The 26,648-nt window shown below is 40.6% G+C and overlaps 1 protein-coding gene across 2 annotated transcripts; it reads left to right on the top strand.

The window, feature by feature from the left end:
- The first annotated feature begins 17 nt into the window (after positions 1–17).
- Positions 18–25,472, top strand: LOC125718959 (protein disulfide-isomerase A3-like). Of its 2 annotated transcripts, none has more exons than XM_048993306.1 (13): positions 18–202; positions 588–666; positions 6,805–6,922; positions 7,004–7,111; positions 8,377–8,506; positions 9,740–9,853; positions 10,064–10,189; positions 10,972–11,154; positions 11,373–11,481; positions 13,874–14,002; positions 14,176–14,290; positions 14,732–14,789; positions 20,754–25,472. In XM_048993306.1, the coding sequence occupies exons 1-13, from the start codon at positions 57–59 to the stop codon at positions 20,767–20,769; spliced, it is 1,431 nt and encodes a 476-aa protein (XP_048849263.1). In that variant the 5' UTR covers positions 18–56; the 3' UTR covers positions 20,770–25,472. The 2 variants fall into 2 exon arrangements, with proteins under 2 accessions (XP_048849263.1, XP_048849261.1); XM_048993304.1 differs by having other exon boundaries at positions 14,176–14,255; positions 20,754–25,462.
- Positions 25,473–26,648: the final 1,176 nt, after the last annotated feature.

The raw sequence follows: 26,648 nt of genomic DNA, 5'->3' as shown, positions 1-26,648 counted from the left end.
TCCTGACGCTTTGCGCACCCTGCTTAGTTAAGCTTAGCTCCCCTTCCCAAGCAGACATGGCTGTCGTTTCGTCCGCTCTGATCGCCCTGCTCATCCTGAGCCCCGTGGCCCTTGGTATAGACGTACTGCAGCTCCAAAACACCGACTTCGACTACTGGGTGTCCGAGCAGGATATGATGCTGGTGAAGTTCTTTGCCCCTTGGTAAGGGAAAAATATACATATAACAATAATTTAAAAAATGCGGCATGTTCTGTGTAGTCGATACCCTTGTATTATGACATTAAATTCTCAGTAAGGTGGATGTTACCTTGTTCCGGAGGATTGGCGGTTTAGCGCTGGTATGTTAAACTGGGAAAAAATGAATGAAAGTGAATTATGCATGCGCCGGAGTCACGAATTATGGCTGCACGTTGAATTTCTGGTTCGTCTTAATTAGTAAATATTGCACTGGTGAATGATGGATAACAAATGCGATTGTGCTTTGGGTACATATTGATAAATGGTAAATGACTAGAAAACTGCGATAAAATATGTGGTGGGTATTACTGTTCATCGTAATAACAGCCGGTCATCGTTTGTTTGCCAGGTGCAAAAAATGTCAGAAATTAGCTCCTGAGTACGAAAATGCAGCAACGCGCCTGAAGGGGATTGTCACTTTAGCAGAGGTAACAATTGTTTATATCCGTATTTTTATTTAGTTGTAATTAGGAACTTCGTACTTTCCAGTAGGCTATTAGTTAATAGTATTGTATCGCCGGCGTGGATTAGCATATCCCGGCATGCTCGCGGGCAATTGCCCCTTGTTGTACTGTTGTTAATAATTGCATTTCCCGATTGTGGCGTGTATGTTTGCCCATATCTTATGTGAACCCTGTCCGATCCTTGGGTGTTCTTAGGTTTGTTTGAATCTCCCATCGTGTGTGTACCTTACAGTCCGGCATCTGACGACCTTATGTATCTGTAACTCCATGGTGCTTGGGTCAACCGAACAATACGGTATGATAGAACGTTATGATCTGGTTTGATGTTCTACCCTTTTTTCCCTTTCTGACAAAAACAGCTTTATTCAGTTACGGGGCATGTGTAAGTCAAGATTGCATTATATGTCTACAAGACCTGAAAACTTTTTGCTACCCTTGAATGTTAACGTGGATTATCTTAGGCTTTATTCGTTGTTTGTTGATATTTGTGTTTATCACGTGCATTACCTGGATGATCCATACAACTTTAGCGCTCCAATCGTGAGGGACTCTCTCTGTCAATATGTATGATATGGAGCAATAGCATATAATATGTATACAATGTATTAATTAATAACTGTTAGAGGGAAAGTTATTCTGAAAACCCAAGGGGTGTGTATTGTTCTCTGTTGTCCACCGATCAAAGGACACTTCATTAGATGCGCCTGTCTTGTCTAGTTTTAAAGTTGTTAATCTATTCATGTATTGTCCCATTGCCCATTATACGAATACATTTGAACATTCAAAAAATTATTAAAATTCGTATTTAAAGCAATCTGGGAAACAAAGTGGTGTGCCACAGTCGCCATGAGCCCAAAATGCTAAACCACCGTGTCATTGCGGCTGAAAGAACCTGTAATATTAGCTAATAACGCAATTTGGCACAAATCACGAAATGGTTTGAAGTGTAAAAATAATCGGTGTGCATCGATGTCTGTGTACTGGACATCACGATTCTGTCATTTAAAACGCCGCACCTTACTTCCGTTAAAAGTTATTAAAATCAGAAAACTGAATATGGAATATGAGGCTAACTTAACCGCGGTGACAGGTTCCTAGTCCTTTTCTCACTACACATATGCTTCTGTTTTGTCCTGTTGCAAATCATTTGTTTGTTAAACAATGGCTCACCTTCTATTAAGTGTCATATGAACAGACACCTTTTTCTAATTAGCTGTGAAACAGAAACACACTATTAAGTGGAGGCTCGACACAACAAATCTTTCATAAGAAATATATATCAGTAGAAATATAAATACATAGCCCTACCACTTGACATGATCCTTTAATATTTCATCTTGACTTGCTGCCACGTACACTTTCCATTACTATTGCATCTGAAATCGGATCAGTTAAATTATTGTTAACATTAGGTTTACATTATGAGTAACATCACAGTAATGGAACTTTAGGGAGCATTACGTTACTTAATACCATATAATTGGTAACTAATGGGGGCGGCATGGTGGTGCAGTGGTTGGCACTGTTGCCTCACATCTCTGAGACCCGCGTTCAAGTCTCCGCCTGGGTCACATGTGTGTGGAGTTTGCATGTTCTCCCCATGTCATCGTGGGGTTTCCTCCGGGTACTTCGGTTTCCCCCCACAGTCCAAAGACATGCTGAGGCTTGTAGTTGCTAAATTGCCCATAGGTGTGCATGTGTGAGTGAATGGTGTGTGAATGTGCGCTGCGATGGGCTGGCCCCCCATCCTGGGTTGTTCCCTGCCTTGTGCCCATTGCTTCCGGGATAGGCTCCGGGCCCCCCGCGACCCAGTAGGATAAGCGGTTTGGAAAATGGATGGATGGATGGATAATTTGTGTCGCATCTGTGAGCCTCTGTATTTATTAACAGTATTTCAGTTCTTTTCAGACAACACTTCATAGTCTAATACTCGGCTGTGAGATATTTTAGACCATGTTTGCTGACCATGAAAATGTACTTATGCATTTACTCAGTCAGCAATACGTTGCCAATAAGCCTGCCTGCTTTTGTTGGCTGCAGTGGTATTGAACTTTCCTTGCAGCGTTGATTTAAATTCCTCATAGCCCTGCATAATTAGCTTTCAGTCTTCTCCATGAAATATGGAGATTGTGTCATGACCCAAACAGTGACTTGCGCTGCCGAACGTGCTCCATGTGAACGCGCACAAACTCCAATGCAGTTAATACCGATGTACCAAATCAGCTTCTTAACCAGCTTCATAGTAATAATTAGCACCAATTGAGACAGCCCGATTTTGTAAACCCAGCATTGGCAAATGAACTCCAGGTTAAATCTGATCTGGATAAACCCCCTTTGTAGTACAGGCCACTGGTTCAGCCACTTGGCTCCTCAGCAGTGACGATCCTGCGAGCCGGATCACTCTCATGGGAACGAGCCTCATGGCTGTAGTGCCATAATGCTATAACTGATGCTCCGTCGCAATGCAGGTAATGTGCCTCATTCAGAATTCCGTGAGCAACTGCTCATTCGCCAGTCGAACCAGTGGTTCTCTGAAGGTAGCAAAGAAGTCCAATATTCATGTCGGGTCATTGGACATCATCCATGTCTTGCAGCCATACACCAAAACAGGGAGCACGAGGACTCCAAAGACTTTTGTCCTCTTACAAAAAAAGTTGGAAGCATCATGCATCCCTTTTCCAGTGATCTCATGACCCCCCCCCCATGCTCTCCCAGTCCATCTGCTGACTTAATAGGAAGAATCACCAGAGTCTTGTTGCTTCCAAGGTAAGTGAACCTCTCAACACGGTCAATATTCTCCCTGTAGAAAGATGCACTGCTGATGGCTGTGCCCAAGAGGTCATTAAAATCCTGGATCTTGGGTTCTATCCAGGATATTCATAAAGTCCAGACACTCTGACTCCTCGCTCCATCTCTTGAGAGCCCCGATCAGAGCCTCCATTGATTCTGCGAAGATTACAGCTTCATTGGAAAGTTAAGATCAGTGAATCTTTCCTCACCAACAAATGCCCCACAGCCGCTGAACCCCACTACCCTGCTCAGCACCCTGTCCATGCAAGCATTGAACAGAGTAGGAGCAGGAACACACCTCTGATGAATCCCAGATTCAACTGGGAAGAATGCAGAGGTTCTTCCTCCATTCTGCATAAGACTCTCAGTACCAATGTACAATCCAGCCATGATACCCATCAACTTTGGGAGGGATCCCTGAAAGACAAAGGCTGCAAAGAAACTGTCAATATTTGCATTTGTACCCGATGAGAACCCTTACTCCCGGGATGCAGTCAATGGTAGAAGATTTAGGTGTAAAACCAGATCGATGTGATTATTGCTATATTATTGTTACTCTACTTTCTTACAGATTCTGAATTCTTTAAATATGGGACCAGGGTTTACCATTAAACTTGAGGATACATGTGTATTTGTTTTCCTTGTTGAGACTGCTTTAAATTGTGATTTTTGCTTTAATCGAAGTAATATTTAATTTAAATAAGAACTAACAATATTAATCTTTCTGTTTTACCTGGAACTGAACTTGTTTGATACAAAAGCATTAGACCTACATTGTGTTTTGAGAGGTCCCCGTCTCCACCTTTTTACCTGATATAAATTTTGTTTTAAAGAAAGCAATAACATATCCTAATCATTACTAAATGCCACTAACATAAAATGAATGTAAGCATATTCTGACTATGCATTTTTACTTGTTCTTTACAGAAAATAATGGAAGGCCAGTGAGTCTCAGGTTTGAAAAATAAGTATTTGGACAGTTTTTGAATGTTGAAAATGGGTGACACATTGAAACATAAAATAAGGGACAAAAGTCTAGATATGTGTCTAATTACTCATTTAAAGCCATTCAGCTACATATTTATGCTACTGATATTTGATTGATTGAAGCTTGATTTTTAGGAGAGAAAAATAGGCCATTTTATTAATTATTACTTTTTTCAAAATATATGCAATTTATTTTCGCTTAATACATAATTGGGTAAGTTCAGTGTCTTTTATTGATACATCATCCCTATTGTGAAGATAATCCTTGTATATTTTGTATAATAAGTCTTGAAACTGAAGGTAAAATTCAGCAGAAATACCCCAAGCTTAAGAAGTTAATTATATAACTACTTTGCCAATTATGAGGACAATTTTACATTACATTCTTACCCTCACATTAAATTTCCTTATAAAAAAACGTACCCCACTGAAAATCACATGTAGCAGTTTCTGGCAGCGTATATGTATGTATGAAAACTACATATAAAAATTTGATACTTTAAATGGGGGTATCGTAAAGTTATTTTGATAACATACAGTCATAGCTGAAATTATCAGCACCCCTGGATTTTTTCCAGAAAATGCACCATTTCTTCCAGAAAATTGTAGCAATTAGAAATGTTTTGGTAAAAACACATTTATTTCCTTTATGTCCATTGGATCAACACAAAAAAGACTAAGAAAAAAAATCCAAATTTGACACCATTTCACACAGATGTTTTGCTGCCTCTGGCACTGGATGCCTTGACTGTTTTCAAGGCATCATGAAATCTGAAGACTACCAAAAGATTTTGGGCTGCATTGTAGGGCCCAGTGTCAGAAAGCTGGGTCTGCGTCAGAGGTCATGAATGTTCCAACAAGACAGTGTCCCCAAACATACCTCTAAAAGCATCCAGAAATGGTTGAAGACAAAGTGCTGGAGAGTTCTGAAGTGCCCAGCAATGAGTCAGGGTCTAAGTCCGATTGAACTCTTAAGGAGAAATCACAAAATCGCTGTTGGCAGAAGGCACCCTTCAAATCTGAGAGATCTTGAGCAGTTTGCAAAAGAAGAGTGATTGAAAATTCCAGTTGAGAGGTATAACAAGCTTGTTGATGTTTATAGGAAGTGATTGATTTCAGTTATTTTTTCCAGAAGGCGTGCAAACAAATATTAAGTATAGGGTGCCGATGATTTTGTCCGGCCCAGTTTTTGAGTTTTGTGTCAAATTATGTGAAATTTGGCTTTTTTTCTGTGTTTTTGTGTTGTTTCAATGCACATAAAGGAAATAAACTCGTGTGTACCAAAACATTTGTAATTATAACAATTTTCTGGGAGAAATGCTGCATTTTCTGGAAAAATTCCAGGTGTGCCAATAATTTCAGCCACGATTGTCAATCCTTATACAAAATGTAATCTATGGGATGGATATTTTGACAAAGTACAAAAACAACTGGTATAATTCCATGCATACTAGTATGGTGTTGAGGTATCACCCACTGCAGACCTGCAATTGCGTTCTCATCCCTGAGGTGGATTGTCATGGGGTGGGTGCCGTAACATGCTGTATCACTGTGCGCTCCTTACCTCCCGCTACCTATAACTGAAAATTTCTGCTATGGTACCAAATTCTGGAAAAGCAAAAAAAAATGTCGGAACATGGGTCAATCCTCTAGACATCCGCCTAAGTGGTTTAAGCATATATGTATTTATGATAAACCATCCTATAAAATGCATTTGTAGATCACTCAAAAATAATTTCTCCTGTGCTTTTAGAGGATTTCCATGTAGAAAAGATACTTCTAGAAGTAGTTTAGGTGTTTTTCACATCTTTACAGTACATTTCTTGTTATATTATCAAATCAGACTTGTAGCACAGTTACAGTCTAAGGACCAGGTTAATTTGTGTGAATCAAAGGAAAAAGGAGAAAATCTATAAGCTCATCTCATAGATAAGTGTACTGACAAGATATAGTATAAGCAAAAAAAAACACAGAACCATATAAGGAAAAAGGAGGAAAATTAATTCTAGCCCAAAACACTACTACTAACCCACCTAGAAACATAATTACAGCAAAACCAAATAACTCTGATGGACTGCCTCCAGCTTTCCTAACCACAAAAATTAGACAATGAAGATAGCTATTAAACTACATAACTTAACCCTAAACTCACCATATGACAACTGACGAATCACAATTGACAGAAAATTCGATCAGTTGCAGTGGTTGCACTCACAAACAGCAGGATGAAGGAAACGAGCACTGCAAACGTGGTACCTAGTTGACAGCGTGGATATTATGATGTGGTGTTTCTCAATAATGCCACATATTTCCATTTCTGATCAGGTGGATTGTTCAGCAAACTCAGGAATATGTGGACGCTTCGGAGTGAATGGGTACCCCACTCTCAAAATATTCCGAAATGGGAAGGAAGCTGCTATCTACAATGGACCACACACGGCAGGTGGGCCTTTGTCGTAAGTGAATGTGGCATAGCGTGTGTATGCTGCTATTATCGTTCTGTGACCAGTGTTTACACACGCAGAGGGCATCGTGCAATATATGCAGAAGCAGGTTGGACCCAGCTCTGTGAGCCTGCATAGCAAGGCTGACCTGGATGCCTTCATTGATAACTTTGATGCCAGCATAGTGGGTAAGTGTTCATTTATATTATTCTAACACCTGAACCCAGGAGGTCATTCATCATCACTAACTAAAAGTTGATTTTAGAATTTACAATTTTTTTAGACTGTTGTTTAGTTAAGAGGCAGTGAAGATGAGACACTTTATGTCAACTTGAAGTGCTTTTCCAGTTCCACATGAGATGTCACCCCCTGTTCTCTCATCTCTTCTTATTTTTGCCCTTTTTATCTGCCTTATATCTAACACCTAAATCTCCTCATGAACTTAGTGGCACCATCCTGACCTTGGTCCTGTCTAATTATTTTTTATTCTATGTCACCAGTCTGCTTGTTTTGGGTAACTGGCTCTGATGATTAATATCAGGGAGAACACAAATACAAAAGTGATTAACAGTCCTATACAGGGCACATAACATCATGGGAGGCACCGTACACAGAGTGCACTTGGTCGCCATCGTGCTCTCCAGACTTTATTCATGTCCTTTACATTGCTTTACATTCACCGGTTCTTCAAATGACACCTTTGTCAATTTGTTTATTTAACATGTTCCAAATGCTGCAAGTAAAAATCTTTGCCTGTTCAGGTGAACATTGAGCCATCCACTTATGTCTATAACAGACAATGGTTTACTGACAAAGAGCAAAAGTTTACATTTGTTTAGTCTCTGAATAGAGAAAATTGACTATGTTCAGGGTAAAATCAGGGCAACTGCAACCTATAACTTTTATATTTTGAGTAATGTTAAAGTGTGCACATAAAATATAACTCAGACCAAAATCTGCCATTATAGCTCATCTCCAATATTTGTCATCTTAGTCCAGAATGCATAAAAATCACATTGTCAAAATACATAGAGAAAAATAAAATATACACTGTCCCTGTTTATAGTTGTGACAGTAAGCTATTGGCCCAAGCCTGCTAGCAGTCAAGTTTCCTAGTTTATGGAGGGAGTGTGTTCAGCAGTGTTTTAACTTGATAACTCACTTGAAATGAAAGGAAGAGCTGAATGGTAGATGACGACGTCAGGCAGCATTTCAACTTGAGAACTCACATAGTACATGTTCAGTTTTGCATTGTTTGCATTGTACAGTATTTTCTTTTAATCGAGTTGAAATTTTCCCAATTTTTAAATAGGTTCTATTCACTGAAATGAATGAGAGACGGGCATGTTAGAATTGTTTTTTTTTTTTTGCTTGCACATTTACCTGTAATGCTGACCCAGTGACAGCAGTGTAATAAGGCAAATCACCTTTCTGCCCCCCCCCCCTCCAATAGGCTTCTTTCCTGGGCACGGCTCTACACAGCTAACTGAATACCTGAAGGCTGCCACTGCCCTGAGGGAGAGCTACCGCTTTGCCCACACAACGAAGGCTGAGTTGGGCGTCATGCACGACCTGCACACCGAGTGAGAGGGCACTGAGGGGCAGCCTGTATGTCTGGGGTGGGGGCGCAGGGACACTGGGCCTAAGAAAGTTGCTTCTTGAAATCCATAGAGTGCTTCAGCTGCATCTGTCCTGAGATTGCAGCTCTGCTTTCATTATGCTATCATTATGAATTTTTGCAGCTACTATTACAAATTCATGTAAACCATGTTAAATAGAAGTGAAATGCTGTAGTTTTAATGAGAAATATGATGCCATGTTCATGCTTTGTACAACAATGCTTTTAGGTCATAATACTGAAATACTGAGCAATACTATTATTGGCGTGTTGCTCAGTGGGCTAAGTCTCTGTGCCTGTGCTCAGAAGGTCGCCAGTTCAAGCCCAGCCTCAGCACCTCTGCAGGTCCTTCAGCAAGGCCCTTAATCCCCATCTCCCTGGGCGCTGCTATAGGTGGCTGCCCTTCACAGCCAGCTTGCTCTTACCTACAGAGAGCAAGTTGGGGGAGAAGTAAAGAGAATTTTTCAATGGGGATTAATAAAAAGTATCTTTTTATACTTTTATTATACTTTTATTATTAGCTATTTGTAAAGGAAGCTGGATAATGGAGCGAATGGGGGCTCCTTCCCAGAGCATTGTCGCTCAGTCTTTCCTTCTTTTCAAAGCCTTCCCTTCTCTGCCTTCATCTTGTCCCCCAGCTTTCCCTTCTCTGCCTTCATCTTGTCCCCCAGCCTTCCCTTCTCTGCCTTCATCTTGTCCCCCAGCCTTCCCTTCTCTGCCTTCATCTTGTCCCCCAGCTTTCCCTTCTCTGCCTTCATCTTGTCCCCCAGCTTTCCCTTCTCTGCCTTCATCTTGTCCCCCAGCCTTCCCTTCTCTGCCTTCATCTTGTCCCCCAGCCTTCCCTTCTCTGCCTTCATCTTGTCCCCCAGCTTTTCCTTCTCTGCCTTCATTTTGTCCCCCAGCTTTTCCTTCTCTGCCTTCATCTTGTCCCCCAGCCTTCCCTTCTCTGCCTTCATCTTGTCCGCCAGCTTTTCCTTCTCTGCCTTCATTTTGTCCCCCAGCTTTTCCTTCTCTGCCTTCATTTTGTCCCCCAGCCTTCCCTTCTCTGCCTTCATCTTGTCCCCCAGCTTTTCCTTCTCTGCTTTCATCTTGTCCCCCAGCTTTCCCTTCTCTGCCTTCATCTTGTCCCCCAGCTTTTCCCTTCTCTGCCTTCATCTTGTCGCTCAGTCTTCCCTACTCTCTGGGTTCTGTCTTGCAGGACTGTGCTGCTCTTCCGACCTCCACGGCTCCACAGCACATTTGAGACAAGCATGGAAAAGTATGATGGTCCTATTAGTACTTCTGTACTGCGCAAGTTCATCAAGGACAACATGTGAGTGCGTGTGCATGAGTGAGTGAGTGGGTGCATGTGTCTGTGTTTCTCTGCTAACCAACGTCCTCTCTTGCCATATGTTTAGCTTTTTCTGTTTTCTATCCGTCCATTGATACTTCAGTGAAGGGTGGGCATGTCCGTCTCCATCTCATGCTTGAGCGCTTTACATTTCTACAGGTATTAGTACAATTTCCCCCCTTATGCCTGCAGCTTTGGAATTTGCCCTCATGTGACCCAGGAGAACAGAGATAAACTGAAGGGACGAGACTTGCTGATCGCTTTCTATGATCTGGATTATGTGCGGGATCCTAAGGGATCCAAGTACTGGAGGAACAGGTGAGCACCCCGTGTGTGTGTGTTAGTGAGTGAAAGAAAAGAAGGATAAGCGGTTTGGAAAATGGATGGATGGATAAAATATTGAATTGTTCTTAGTGATTTCATGGGGAGGCATGGTGGTGTAAATGCTTCATTATGAAAATAATTAAATTTCTTATTATCAATATGACTGGATTCCCATTGCATACACTCTTCAGATTTTGAGATTCTGTGTACTTGGCATAGTGACACGTGTACTCTTAAGACAGCACTTGATATATCTGATTATAGAAATATAATCTGTCTACTACCCAATGAAAATAGTATGCAAGAATGTCCATGTAAGCCGCTCTCTCTCTCTCTCTCTCTCTCTATCACAACACACTCATGTAAAGCACCTTGTGGTAACTGTTATGAAAGGCACTATGTCACTGTACAAAAATAAATTAAATTGAATTATATAGAAGCTCAAATTCGGGGGTTGCAGGTACGCAGCCACCATTCAACTCAACTGTCTTCATTTGTTATATTTAATCTGAATTGTCGATACATTTGTTTTCAATAGCTACTCATCCATAATGGTCTGCAGTTGTTTGAATCTTATATTTGAAATCTACACAGCATAAGATATGGTACACCTTGTATGTACTAATAAGTCACAGGGCTTTTGTATCTTGACATAAAGGATATAGTATTTCCTGCTGCCTCTTAGAATTTCAGCAGATAGCCAAAATATTGATGCTAAGTGGATCTTTCTCTCCTTGCTGGTGCTGAAGCTCTCGTTTACGCTCTGCTTCTTTTAGAGTGCTGAAAGTGGCATCTCAGTTCCAGTCTCGGAGCCTAACCTTTGCAGTGGCCAACAGGAGAGAGTTCCAGAAAGAGCTAGAGCAGGAGTTTGGCCTGGGCCTGTCAGACAGTGGGGGGCCGCCTGTTGTCACCATCAGGACACGGGAGGGACATAAGTATACCATGCGCGAGGAGTTCACGTGAGTATTGAGGAGGCTAGTGTGCAGAATGTTTCTGTATTAAATATGATCTTTTAAATATAGTAACATTTTCAAATGCTGAGTGAATGAATAAATGTAATTGTAGATGATTTGCATCTGTCCTGTGTACCTCGACATTGTCGACTTTACGGATTTAATCACGTCTGTTTCTTCACTGCTGTGCTCGTGTTTATGTCCATGTTTGTGTCTGTGTTCAGTCGTGATGGAAAGGCACTGGAGCGCTTCCTGGAGGATTATTTTGCTGGACACCTGAAGCGCTTTATTAAATCCCAGCCTTCTCCTGAGCGCAATAATGGTCCCATCAAGGTATGCATGCCTATCATCAACAAGCTGAATGTTGCATATACACTGATGTGCCAGAACATTATGACTATACCCCACTTGAAGTGAATTATGTTGACTGTGGTGAAAATGGTGTGTTTGAAGTCTGGGATATGTAAGACAGATGGGGTGGGCAGTATTATGATTTCATATTGTGACTGATGTTGAAGACGTCCACAATCTACTTTTCATGCAAATTGTAAAAACTGTGATCTTTTATGTTCTCCTACTAATATTTCCAAACTTCATGTAATACTTTGATGATCAGTAGTAACGTGTCACTATCCGATCTGTACCACACTTTCTCATCTGCCATGCCAATAGCTCGCTTTGAATTTTCAAATCTGTCATGTCTGAAAGAGAACCTGTGACAGAGACACATGGTATAATTTGGCCAGTCAACACAGCGTCTAAGTAGGAAGTCATTCTGTTTTGGCTTGTGATCTATCATGCAACTACCTGATCCGTACCACCTGCTCGATTTTGTACCTTGCACGTTTGTGCATGTGCAACAATTCCAAGCATTATATTTTCTGGCACTGCCCGATCTGTTCATCCTACCATTTTACAGCAAACCACGTAGTTTATATTTACAGCAAACTAACAGTGGTCACTTTATTGTTTGGCGAAAATTAGGGTTAATGATTCCACTGACTAAAAAAATTCAGTTTCTTTGCTTGTATATTTAAGTGTTCACTGCCGATGTTTGTAGTCTTTTGATCAGCATTATTACCTAAATATCCCATATCTGAAATAGTAGTTTATTTTTCAATAGTATTGGTTCCCTCTGAACTACAGGAATATAAACGGTTACCCCACCGTGACTGGGGTACCTATTGAGTCCTGTAAACACAAACTCAGATATAAGTGCAGGTCCTATGCAGAACTTTCATTAAACAGAGAACACAAAGTATCTAAAAGCAGAATATCTGGCTTAATATCCTATTCTGGGCTGGTGGAGATCGCTCACAAGCAATCCGTGAAATGAACCTGATACAGTGAAAAGAAATATGAATAGAATCAGGTTGGGTTGTGAAAATGTTGTGAAGTGACTTGTATTTAACTGTACTGTGAATCCATCTGTCCTCCTTAACGACACACATTGATATGTTTTTGTACGAGTCATCTGTGTCTTCAACAACAAAAAATGGCGTATTTGTGAGGCAACTCATGGTATTAAACCTGACAAAATGGACGGATTTACCATTTCTTTGGCAGTTGTTTCTCTCACTATTTGATTCTACAAGTCCCTTCCAGTGTGGCTTGAACTGATTCATTTCCCCAAATATCTAGTAAATCGCCATTTTCCCCATCCTTCCCATCCATTTTTTACTGCGCTGCCACTGCTGGCCGAAGACACCAACGCTCAGTGCATACATATAAGCAGAGAAAAACACACTTTCCAATTCCAGTTTGACCATTCTCATTCACGTCGCATGGCTACGAATCAGATGAGTATCTGATCTAGGACCACATATGAAAGTGACTCAAATCTGATTTGACCGCACAGCCCTGAAAACATCAGATCTTTGTCACATTAAGACAAAAAAAAATCAGATTTGAGTTACATTAGCCTGGTAAAGTGAACATAGCCTTATGCTGCGTACAGGTATTTATTGGAAGCTCAGCCTAGCTATTGAGAGGCTGAGTCAACTGCTTAACAGCCTGATAGCCATATGTTTGTTATATGCCATTTGCGCATATATATATATATATATATATATATATATATGAGAATCAGAGTGCAGCAGGTGATAGCTCAGCACCACACTAGTCCAAAAGGAACCGTGCGAGTTTCCTTCCAGTAGCTGAAGTGACAATCCTGTGACCAAATTTTCCATGTTAGTTGGAGGACCTGCTTGCAGGGCTGGATGTCAATTAATTTCATACCCAAGATGGCGCAATTTCATGTTAAGGTCAATTGCTGAAGGGCCCAATGGAGTATGATTGCTCTTGGTAAACCTTTGGATTGCTGGCACACATCCCCAGCCTCAGAGTCACTACTCCGCATATCACTTTGGGTAAACGTGTCTGTTAAGTAAAGCAAATGTAAATGAAAATTGAAAAAGAATGGAGTTATTGAGATTATCACAATCTTGTCTTCTTGCCACATTCTCCTCCCATTTGCTGCTATCAAGAAGCAGATACTTCTAGTCACATTTGTCATTGAAGTTAGTTGGTTAGGACAAAAATAATCCTACTGTACATGGATTATTTTGGCCTTCAACATTCTATCCTTCCTGAAGCCTACCTAGATTCAATATTTGTTTTTAAATTGTCCTCAGACCTCCAGCTTGTTGAGGTAGTGCAGCAATAACATGTGAAGGGATTTAATAGTTTGAGTGTCTTTTGTGACAATGTTTGTGTCTTGGTGCAGGTGGTGGTAGCAGAGACGTTTGAGGAGATTGTCAATGATCCAGACAAGGATGTGCTGATTGAGTTTTATGCTCCCTCATGTAGACACTGCAAGAACCTAGAGCCCAAATACGTGGAGCTGGGCCAGAAGGTGAAGATCATGCACTCCTGAATTCTGTATGTTATTGACATGTTGAATGCATGTGACAGAGCAGGAACACATCCGATTGATAATCCATCATCTATCTATAATGCTGTTTAGCCGCCTTTTATTGAGGGTAACTAAGCAGTGGTGTTTTTGGTCCCTTTCCCCATTCTCTGTAGCTATCGAGTAACCCCAGGATCATCATTGCCAAGATGGATGCCACTGCAAATGATGTCCCAAATGGATATGATGTGCAGGGGTCAGCTGACTTTATTTCAGCACATATGCTTTCATGTATGTGGAGTCTGCATGTTCTCCCCATGTCGTCGTGGGGTTTCCTCCGGGTACTCCGGTTTCCCCTCACAGTCCAAAAACATGCTGCGACTAATTGGAGTTACCAAATTGCCCATAGGAGTGTATGTGTGAGTGACTGGTGTGTGAGTGTGAGTGACTGGTGTGCATGTGTGAGTGACTGGTGTGCATGTTTGCCCTGTGATGGGTTGGCTCCCCATCCTAGGTGATTTCCTGCCTTGAGCCTGTAGCCTCCAAGCACCAAACCCCCCGTGACCCTAAACCGGTTACAGGAGATGGATGAATTAATATAAAATATAGTGTATTTCTATGTGTGACTCTTACAAAAAACACTACACAGTGCAGACCCTGTAGTGTAAGGTTGTATTTCACCTGACTTGGTGGACATTATTACCTGCTTACTCATTTTCTTTTTTTTTCCAGCTTTCCCACTATTTACTTTGCAAGAGTTGGGAAGAAGGACCTGCCACTTAGATATGAGGTTAGCTGATCTTTTTTGATCATTCTTAAATCTTTTTCCCAGTCTATGATTGGAATGCTTAATGCTTTAATTAATAGTGAGGATATACATGTATATAATTTAGATAAAGATGTGAAATGGATGCAATTTTTCTAATGGTGATAGTTGCAAATTATTATTAAAGAGAGTTGGAGATACTATAAAAAGTTCTTGAGCAATGTCATTTCTGTATAAGTTTTTATGGAAGGTTAGGAATTTATCATTTTCAAATTAGTGCTGTACATGGGTTATTCCATTACTTTTCCATGAATTAAATTTGAAGATGGTCTTATTAAATATGAAATCTGGGTTGTCCCCAAATTGGCATGAGTTTACAAATGTTAAGTGGGCAGCTACTGATCTTAATAATCTTAATAATTTCCAGTAAGCTTCAAGGGCTGTTGAAATGGTGATGATCTTATGTTGTTTGATTGATTTTGATATGAATGGAGATTCCTTCATAAACTGATAAACTGTTCAGTTTCAAGGCAAGGATCATGTTGCATGTTTGAATATATGCATTTTATAATTTACTGTAGCTGATGATTTAAGAAGTAATTTAAAACTAACCAAGATATCGAATGTTACCTGTAAGGATTTTAACTGGGAGTTTGAGGATCACAGCATTGCACTGGTCCTGGTTAATTGGGAGAATAATGTATTTGGACCAATCGACTGAATATTTTGAAATGATGGAAAATCTCTCAGTCTGACTGAAAATGGTTGGAAGTGATGCTAAAGTATTTTGTGTATATAGTAATAGGTCATCTGCATATAGACTGACCTTGTAAGTGTGTTTAGGGTGGTGATACCAGTTATTTGGATGGCAGCTGCTAAGGGTTCAATACACAGAGCAAATAGTAATGGTGAGAGTGGGCATCCTTGTGTGGCATCTCAATGAAGTGTGAAATGTGAAATTGTACCATTCATGCTGTGGGTGAGTTATACAACATTTTAATCCATTGAATAAATGACTCCACAAAATCGAATCTTTCTAGTGTGGGAAATAAAAATTTCCAGTTAACCCAGTCAAATGCTTTTTCGACATCTAATGACAAGATTACTGTGTGTTTTTGGTTTTGGCTATACTGATTAGATTCAGTAGGTGGCGTATATTATTTGATGAATGCTTGCCTGTTTGATAAAGCCTGTTTGATCAGAGTGTATTGTAAAGGGATGACTGTTTCTAATCTCTTAGCTAATGCCTTATTATTATTTTACTGCTTATGTTGAGATAATGGACAATAGCTTGAGCGGAGTCTTGGCGAGATTTGAAGAGTATTCTAAATACTAGTGATATGTGCTGTGTGGGATGCTGAGCTCCGTCAAAACGGTTAAAATACGGCCATCATGTAATTGGAACACCTCTTACATGTAAACACAATGACGTGCTGCAGCATTGGTTTGTTTTAGGCTAAAATGCTAACTATTTTATTTTCAAATCTCACTTTACCAATCATAGCGTGTACAGATGGAAAAACGATAGCGTAAACATTCAGCATCAGATTCTAAAACAGTCTGTTATGTCTGTGTTTGTTCAGAGGATAGAAAAATATTGTTTATTTTATTTAAATTTTTTTCAGATGCTATTAGCTTATACCCACACACACACACACACACATATATATATATATATATGTATGACAATATATAAAACCATGCATTGCTGTTTATCCAGCAACTAACCATTCCTTCATAATACTAAGCCATAGAAAGGTCCCCAAAGAAACCCCTGCATCGCCATCATAGAGACTCTAATCTCAACATCCATCCATCCATTTTCTAAAACTGCTTGTCTTCAGGGTCATGGGGGGTCCGGAACCCATCCCAGAGGCTATGGGTGCAAGGCGGGGAACAACCCAGGATGGAGTGCAAACCCATCGCAGGGCGCACTCACATGCCATACACACACACATGCTCACCTGCAGGAAATTTAGAAACTCAGCATGTTTTTGGACTGTGGGGGGGAAACCAGAGTGTCCAGAGGAAACCCCATGATGACATGGGGAGAACATGCAAACTCCACACACATAGAAACCAGCCAGAGACTTGAACCCAGGTTCTTAATGTGTGAGGCAACAGTGCTAACCACTGCACCACCATGCCGCCCCCAGTCTATGCATTTATAACCCAAAGATGGTGCCTGTGCTCCACATTTTATAGTGTGTTGTGTTATGTGATCTGTTCCTGAATTTGACCTTGTCTAGCCCTGCCTTGGTCTTGGTCTTGTCTCGGTCTCCCCCTGCCTTGGTTTTGGTCTTGTCTCAATCTCGATACACTTTGATCTTGGTAATGACTTGGTCTTGGTGTAGGTGGTTTTGACTACATCACTAAAGCATGAATTCCAAATGTGTGTTATTATGTAACAGAGAAATACAGGCATCTGGTTTATATACAGAGACAAAACATTTAAACAAAAACAGAAAAAAGTATGACAGACGCAGGTGAGGATAAGCTATAATGGAGATTACTGAGAAGTGCAGAGAGAGGAAAAGGAGTGATCAAAGCAGCAAAAGTCATGGAAACAGGAAGGATAAGGTGATAGGTGGAACGAAATTAAGCCGAAGGATTTATAAAAGCGGGAAAGTGAGTAACATTAAAGTTAATACGAGATAACAGGGAAGGCGAGGGAAAGAGAGAAAATGCTGGTTTATTTGTACAGTTAGCCATAAGTGGACATTAGCGGGAGAACATTTTAAAACGAATTTGAGGAAGTACTTCTTTGTACAGCGTCTAGTTAGAGTATGGAATAGTCTTCCTGCTAGTCATAGCTAGATAAGATTTTAACAACTCTGATCTATTAGTTAAGTTTTCCCCATACGAGCTTGATGGGCCGAATGGCCTCCTCTCGTTTGTAAATTTCATAAGTTCTTATTGTTGGGGTGTAATGTGTTTTTCCATTTACAAAAGGCACCAGATTATCTTACAATCACGAAATAGTTGTCCGTCTATGTACAGTTTATCCACGATGACTGAAGCTCTGCTTGATGCTTTTAAGAATAGGATAAAGTCTCTTACGGTGTTCATTATTTTGTGAGGGAATTTATCATTGAAGCCATAGTGGATTCCTTTTAATTTTATGCCTCTGCTTTTCACCAGCTCCTTTTGTTGGTAATGTTCAAACTTTGCAATGATGGGCCAAGGTTCCCTCTGTGCTGTTCCTCCAAGGCAGTGAGCCCGGTGGAATGTTATGTTGTCTACAGTTTCTGAAGCAAGATTTAGTTTAGTATGTAAGAAATCTTTGTGTTTACCGGATTTTTGTATTTATTTTCGAGGTTCCTGGAGAAAATTGAGCTACCATGCGTGCTGTGCATTTGTATGTCCAATATAACTTCTTTTGGTCAGTGTTTCAACAGTGATTTTCAAATACTCATTGTCTCATTTTAAATCCTTGATTTCCTTGTGATTGAATGCATTTCAGCACTTAGTGATTCTAAGATGCAGTCTTGCATTAATTGAACAAAGCCCACTAACCTCTGATGTCGGCGGGTATAAGTCCTTGGTGTTGCTGGAGGATTCCCGGTAGCATTTCTTAGGTTTCTCATTCTTGGGTGAGCCATCTGTATGCTGGTTGGACTTCGGTTCCAACATCTCACACAGATTGTAATGAAACCTGTCAAATAATCTTCAGTTTCCTCCACGGTTGATTTTCAGTGAGGACCTCCGTCAATGTTTGTTTTTTTATCTTTTTTTTTTTTTTTTTGAAAAAAAGAGGTTTGTTTTCTTGGAAATAAAAAAAAAACATGACTTAGCGAGCGATTGGATACACTGTCATGACTGGTGACTTTGTACATGCTCTCCTTTTTTTGCTTGAACTGTTTAGTTGCAAAAATCTGTTTGGTAGTAAAAAGTCCACAGTTGACAGCATATGTATAAATCATACTTCATATGGATTAGTGTTTATTTTGATAAGTTAATTTACGGATTCCCCAGCACAAACACATAACTAAACTAAAAAGTTACGAATTAAACTTTATAATTGCACGTTATTTACTGATATGATCAATCAACATCCTTCACATTCAAGAATTTAGCAGTATTATGGCTTAAGTACAAATAATTGGATTAATAGATTGGACACAAACGGGGCCTACCTAAGGCACAAGTGAACTAATCGGTTGCTATGGCCAAGCAGCCACCCACCCCCCCCATCAGTCTATCAGAATAGGAAGGAAAATTTGGTAAATCAAATTTTGCTTAGGGTCTCTGAAAGGGTTCGGCTGACCCTAAGTATGTAGGTTAATTTTCACTGGCGTCAAAAGCGAGGCAATTCACATATGAATATATACACTACTGTTCAAAAGTTTGAGGTCACTTTGAAATTTCTTTGCTTTCCATGAAATACATAAAATGACTTGGAATAGGAAATGTAGATAAATAAATCGGAAATAGTCATTGACAAAGTTCGAAATAATAATTTTTGAAACTAAAATAATAGTGTTCTTCAGACTTTGCTTTTGTCAAAGAGTCCTCCATTTACAGCAATTACAGCCTCGGTATTCTAGATGTTGGTTTGTTGAAGTAATCTGATGAGATTTCATCCTGTGCTTCCTGAAGCATCTCCCACAAGTTGGATTGGCTTGATGGGCTATTCTTATGTACCATTCGGTCCAGCTGCTCCCATAACAGCTTAGTAGAGTTGAAATCCGGTGACTGTGCTGTCCACTCCATCATACACAAAATACCAGTTGACAGCTTCTTCCTTAATATTCCGAAACACAGGATGAGATGTTATTATCCTTTGTGCACTGATGAGATGTTACTATCCTTTGTGCACTGATGAGATGTTACTATGCTTTGTGCACTGATGAGATGTTACTATCCTTTGTGCACTGATGAGATGTTACTATCTACCATTAGTGAAACAATTGGTTCAATGTTAAGCTTGTCAGTAAATGATGAATGTTAGACTTGAAGTTTGGTGTATGTTGAAGTTTTGAGATGCATCATCAGTAGTGCTCCTCTGGTTCATGGAGTATTTCGGCCTTTCACACTATACACCCTCACCAGCGGCGGCCAGCTATAGGGTGATCAGTCCTGAGCTTGCGTACCATGCCCAATTAGTCATGAGAGTCACCTTGGTGTCAAATGACGGACCTCTCATGAAACTATATATGGGAATATATATAAGGGAATTCATGATAGATCATTTTTCCTCCATTGTGGACACAAGGCTCTTTAGGACTTGGTTGTGGCACCACGTATATCGCCCTTGGTGAGACTGGTCTTGCACCCTGTTAGTATATGCCAGAGGGAGGCTGGCCTGGAGCAAAGGGAACACCCTGGATCTTCACCAATCCACTGATGGAGATTGGTTGGTGTTGGCAGGATGTCATAAGTGGCGCTGATGGTAAAGCTCAAACTCCTCGCCTCTATAACCCACACATTGTTCCAGCTGAGCCTTCTCTTTTCGACACTGTCCCACAATGTCCACTGCCCCTGTTTGTCAAGGGAGACTGCCTTGCCCCACCTTGCAGCCTCCTCCTGACGGCGCACTTCCTCCACCACCATCCTCCTCCGTGCTGGAGCAGTGGCCTTACTCCAGGCTGGGTGGCTAGTTGTTACAATAACTTGTAGCATAGCTTACTACATTTTTTAAGTAGCTTATCCAATACTGGCATTACAGATTGCTACAAGATATCGTTAATATTTTAATTGAATTGCAGTCTTCCATAGTTCCTTGTGATGGTAGCCTGTGTGCTGCCATGTTAATGGTGTCCTAACCATCTGGGACTAGCATTACTAGCATTACTCTGTCCTGTATCCAAAAGTAAAAAGCTGCATCATTAAGCTCAGACGACCTGAAAAAAAACAAATGTCTGATGTATGATTTATCTGTTTTATGTCTTGAAGGCAGAAAATGCATGTTATTCAAAAATTGTTCAACAGCAGAGCAGCATTGTGGGTTACACAATATTAATGCTGAGTGATTTGCTTAATCTCCAGGGCCCCCGTGAAGTGAAAGACATCCTGAAATTCCTAGAGAGAGAGGCCACCCACAGACTTGGGCAGAGGAGCACCAAGGATGAGTTGTGAACAAGGACCGACAGGCTGAGGGATGGATGAAACATGGATGGGAAACCCTGATCCAACACAGGAAGATTAACAGGTGACTTTCACAGAGCCGAGACAGAAGCTGCAAGTTGGAAAGTGGCCTTTCAGGACCATCGCTGCTCCCCCTGAAGTAGGGAAAGGAGGATCTGCTGCATGGAGCCATGGTAACAGTGTTACACCATGCTGGTCATATGTGTTTATACCCTGACAAACTGAAAAGATGAAGGAAAAGACAGCGTAGCCATTTTTCTGGGATATGTTTTATGTAAAATGTGAGTGTTACTCTGCCCTCTTACAGATTATGTAGGGTATGAATGAATTTAAACCCTGATTCATGAGGAGGTAGGCTGCATCTTGTGAAATATTGTTAATCCACTTTGTTTGACTAAAGGAAATGGATCAATAAAAACACAGACATGACTGTTCTCACCCTCATCTGTCTGGTCTTGCATTGCTACATTCCATTCTATCTAAACCCATTATTATATGCTTTTGAAAACCATTTTGGTATCTTCAGTCAACCAGTGGGTGCAGTGATGCTTCCAGATGCACTGAAAGTCATCAGCACTCTTCTTGAAGGCCAATTTATACTTCTGCATAGATTCCACGTTGTTGGTAGCTGCGTGGCTGTGTACCCTGTGCCACAGCCTGACGCACACCTCCCCATAAATGTAACTGTAGGCGTCAGGCTATGGCATAAGGAACATGGCATTGTGGCTACCTGTGGCGTACACTCTATGCAGAGGCATAAGTCTTAACTTGCTTCCCTCCAACCAGATTACGGTGCTTTTTTCACTGGCATACAGGAACCTACAGAAGCCCATTTCTGCCACATAAAATAAAAAATAGATTAGATACTAAGTCATAATTATGAGATGTCAAATTGGAATTATGAGGTACCAAGTCATAATTCTGAGATACTAAGTCACAATTGAGATACTAAGTCATAATTATGAAAAGCAAAATCGAAATTGAGAAACTAAGTCAAAATTACGAGATACTAAGATAAAATTGAGATACTAAGCCAAAATTATAAGATGCTAAATCATAATTACATAATTATCATGTGATAATTATGATATTTTAACTCACAATTATGAGATACTAACTTGAAATTATGAGAATCTAGACCAGTCACATTGCTTCATATATACAGCTTGCACCTCAGATTCCATATTCAGTATTCCGCTGTAATATCTTTTTAACAAAAGCAGGCCAGGCGGTTTCTCTATGTCCAGTACACATGCACAACAATCATTCTTGCGATTCGAGCCCTTTCCCCATCTGTGCTTTAATCTTGTTAGTATCTACGAAAATACATATCACTTGTACTGAGAAGCAGCTGGTTCAGCATTTTGAGCTGATGGTGACTCTTGCACATCCCTTGGTTTCCCAGATTTCTGTATGGGCAAATTTGAATGAATGTTCGCATGTTCTCTTCACGTTCATTTGCAGTCCTTGGTGCCCTGAGTCTCCATTCATAGCACAAATTGTGAAATAAATGGTCTATACATATATGTCTATACATGCTTATTACATTGTAATCATTAATGCACAATGGAGTAAATAAATGGTGTAATAATTCTAAAACTGAATGAGACACATCTAGTAAAATGTGCTTTGAGCAGTAGAGTGTGCACACACTTTGATTTTCAGATAATGTAATTCCATTCAATATTCAATTTACCGGCTATAGTATTTTTTAACAGAAGCAAGCCAGACAGTTTTTAACCACAGATTTTTGATGTCCAGTACAAAGGCAGCCATGCACACTGATCATTCTTAAGGTTCAAGTCCTGTGTGCTGGTTATTAAAAGTCAATGGTTAAAAACCACCTGGCATGCTTTTGTTAAAACTATGTTACTGTCTTCCTGAAACCTGAGGTGCAAACTGTATATGAAGCATAGGTGTAGGTTTCATATTAACATTGTGAGGCACGGGTATATCAAGGTCAGACATGTGACACCACGTTGCATTATATCGTAAATGGATTGCATTTACATAGCGCTTTTCTACTCCTACGAGCACTCAAAGCACTTTACATTTCATGCCTCACATTCACCCATCCAGACACACATTCATACACCGGTGGCGGAGGCTGCCATGCAAGGCACCAACCTGCACACCGGGAGCAATTTGGGGTTCAGTGTCTTGCTCAAGGACACTTTGATGGGGTCAGGAACCAGGGCTCAAACCTGTAACCCTCTGGTTACCAAACGATAGCACTGCATCCTGCACCACCATTTTCATTATGGAGTTCCCTTTTTTATTCGTAAACTATTGCTGTTAAAGTTACAATATATAAAGTGAAATTTATCCTTTATAATTTTTTTTACTGTTATTCATCTTCAATAATATGGTAGTTTAAGTGCGTTAATGTCTCACATTGTGTACACTGAACTTGTGGGAATTATTGAAATTGTGCACAAATCGCTAGATTCCGCCACGAATGTTAGGCCCTGTACTGTGAAAAAATGACCTCAGTCAAGGCTGCACCCTGTCTTTTCTCACAAACATCACAAACATGCTAACTTCCTGAAAAGAATCATTAGCATACACAACATGTAAAATAGCAACTATCAAGGAGATCATTTCCTAGAGACCAATAGAAGTAATTATAGGGGATTTATTGAATCTCTTCTTAGCTATAAATCTGACTTTCTGGTAGCACTGCTTATGAACTAAATGATTCTGAGTTTTTGGTAACTGAGTAACTTTATGACATTTTCCAAATAAATACCAGGTCTAGCCCTATTTTTTTGTTGGGCTTCTTGCTCATTTTTATGTCCTTACAGCAAACACAATGGGATGAGAATTATGACTGACACAAACGCTATGTACTAATGCGTTTTCAGCATTGCTACTAGTGTTTGTTATGCTATTATCTAACTAAGCTACTTGTAGTTTGCACAACCAAGCAAGATCATCTTTATGAAAAGTAATCGACATGAGACTATTAAATCCCACCATTTCACTTAATATTTTTTGATCAACTGTTGGTTGATGCAAGGTCTTCAATGAGTTTATGTACAAAACCCCAGGTTTTCCACATTTCAGAAGAAATAAGTGATATCTACAGAAACAAGCCCAAAACAAGCAACCTCACCTATTCCACAATGAATGAGAGGCCATTTAATTAACTAGTATTAATTTATTTTTCATGTCATACCAGGACTTTTTGCATTAGTTGCACTGATGCACCTACTGTAACTTTTTAATTTAGGTGTACCCCCACAAAATTCATGTGCACCCAAATGTTTCACAGCACCTTTAGCACCACATTTTGTTGCCATTTCCCATGAACATTAATAATTATGTAAATGATTGTAAATAGGAATAAAAATGCAGGTAGATGTTTTTTATTTGATCAAAAAAATGCAAAAACTTGCATCATGTTACATCAAAACTTAAAAAGTGTCTATGTTTAAAGTGCTTGACAAATTGAAAATTTCAAAAACTCAAATGACTCAAAAGTGTGTACTGCTTCCAAATACTTTTTTTTTTAATTAATTTGCTGCTGTCTGATGCTGAAATGCTGTGGGGAGGGGGGGCACTCTGCGGGTCACACACTTGTCATGACCAGGATATGCTTCTTAGCCCAGTGTTTCTGAGACTGTACATTTATAAATGTTTTAAAGTTGTTTTTATTATGATTTAAAAAATCAATTTACGTTTTAGCTTGATAATGTAACCGACATGACTGTTTTATTAGACTGATGTAGCCTATATTTAGCTCAATAGCAGTAGCTAGTCTTTCCATCAATAAAACAGATTACAAAAGTTTTTTGTTAAAAAAGTGTGTCTGAATTACCTGTAATATAATTAAGCAAAGTCTCATTAAATGCATATAATGGTAAGAGGAAAATCCCTAATATTGATTTATCAAGGTAACAATAATTATAACCCTGCATGTTAAGCAAACATGTTGCTACTAAACTATAGTTATAATAGATATGACATCTCTGCCTTTGATTGGCTCTGACCCTGAAAAAAAATGGATAGACCTGAGAAATGTTAGGTGCACCTGTGCGACCAAGTGAAAAATTTAGTCACACTTGACTGATTTTTGGTCGCACTGCGGAGCCCTCCATGCATAACAAAAGCTGCAAAATTCTGGCCAACAAAGAAATTAGTAATTGAAATGAATGATTAAAAATGAAAGTCAATAGTGTTGCCCTGTTGACAGTGCAGTGCTTCTGTCCGGTGGTTTACGAGGCTGGGTTGGTTTATAGCTCCCTTCACTCAGCAACAATCAGGTCCCATGACCCGGTTTGGTCAGGAACGAGGTCTCTTTATTTTATCCTTTTCTTTTAGTTTGTCAACCAACAAACAAAAGCGGCACTTGAACAGCAGCACAGCATTCACATTGGCTTTCTCACACACGCTTCTCCAAACCAACCCCCCCCCCAACTGGGTGATAGTTTGAACATGGGCCCATATTCAAATAAGGGGTAGCATAGCCCAGCAATTCTCAATAGGTCTCATAGCAGGTTTTGTTGGGTCATAGCAGAGTTGTGAAAGGGTCGTAAGGCACAGTTGGAGATACAAGCATTTTAAAACCAGCAAGGTCCTATGCTGATCCACAATATAATATTGGCAAAATTGGCCCTACCTGCAGCTGAATCCAGTTTCTTTGTTGGTAACATGTGGCACGCGTTGGGGAGGTACCCGCCAGACTGCACAGTTTATAAGCAGCGTGTCGGTCACCTCCCTGACACTCTATATGCAGAACATATGTTCTAGCCCACACCAGAATAGCTCTGGCCCACGGAGCGTCTGGGAGGTGCCTGTCTATGGATTTGCCCGTCTATGGAACACCATTAGGGTCAAAACCCTCTAAATCAACATATCAAATTTGTAACACATACACATCTAAGCACATTTTTGATGCCTTATAACGTGTAAATTTGGGTGATACTACTTCATCAGTCTCTGAGCAAAAACCATACATACAATTATAACAAGAAAGAAAACGATTTTCCACCCATATGCAAACCAAATACAGTGGAAGGTGCTGTGATGCCTGACCCGTCCGCTCCTCATGTGTGCCACGCCCCCTGATTACCCACGTGTGCTTCCCCGATTTGTTTCCAGCCCAGTCTGATTATGTTGCTCTGCTTTGATGTATTTAAGTCCTGGTCTCCCCTGTTTCCGGGTCCGTCATTACGTGATGTTACCTGCTGTTCGTCTATGCCCGTGTTTCCGTCCTTCCTTCCTTCCTTCCTGCCTGCCTGCCTTACCCTCATCCACGTGATGTGACAGAATGACGGACCTTAAAAAGAGAAGTCCTGGTCTCCCCTGTTTCCGGGTCCATCATTACGTGATGTTACCTGCTGTTCGTCTATGCCCGTGTTTCGGTCCTTCCTGCCTGCCTGCCTTACCCTCATCCACGTGGTGTGACAGAATGACGGACCTTAAAAAGAGAAGGAAGCCGCGGAGAGGGAGGATCCCGGAAGAGCCTGTGATCCGCCTGGGAGGCTCGCTCTCCAGGCTATGGCTCCCGACAGAGGACGAGAGAGAGGTACCCGTCCTACCTCCAGCTCAGAGGCCGACCACACAAGACGGCTATTCCGTCTGGAAGTACTGGCTCTCCAGTGAGGACGAGGAAGAGGAGCCTTTCCTCTACCCGTACCCGGAGCGGGAGCTTGTTCTCCGGCCGTCCGCCTTCACGGACATCGCGCCACCTCCCGCCACCACCAGGCGCCAGCGAGGGAGGCGGAGGAGACCGGCGATCGCCGGTACAGAGGAGCTCCCTCCGTTACTGCCGGCGGTCCCCACTCCCATGCA

The sequence above is a fragment of the Brienomyrus brachyistius genome, chromosome 23, assembly GCF_023856365.1.
Source record: "Brienomyrus brachyistius isolate T26 chromosome 23, BBRACH_0.4, whole genome shotgun sequence".
NCBI classification, from domain to species: Eukaryota; Metazoa; Chordata; class Actinopteri; order Osteoglossiformes; family Mormyridae; genus Brienomyrus; species Brienomyrus brachyistius.
The sequence above is the reverse complement of the archived record's forward strand: the minus strand, read 5'-3'. Positions and strand labels throughout refer to the sequence as shown.

Coding starts and splice junctions, on each gene's coding strand:
- LOC125718959 (XM_048993304.1), top strand. CDS start 57: ATGGCTGTCGTTTCGTCCGCTCTGATCGCCCTGCTCATCCTGAGCCCC. Junction 8,507..9,739: donor ATGCACGACCTGCACACCGA/GTGAGAGGGCAC, acceptor TCTGTCTTGCAG/GACTGTGCTGCTCTTCCGAC. Junction 10,190..10,971: donor TCCAAGTACTGGAGGAACAG/GTGAGCACCCCG, acceptor TGCTTCTTTTAG/AGTGCTGAAAGTGGCATCTC.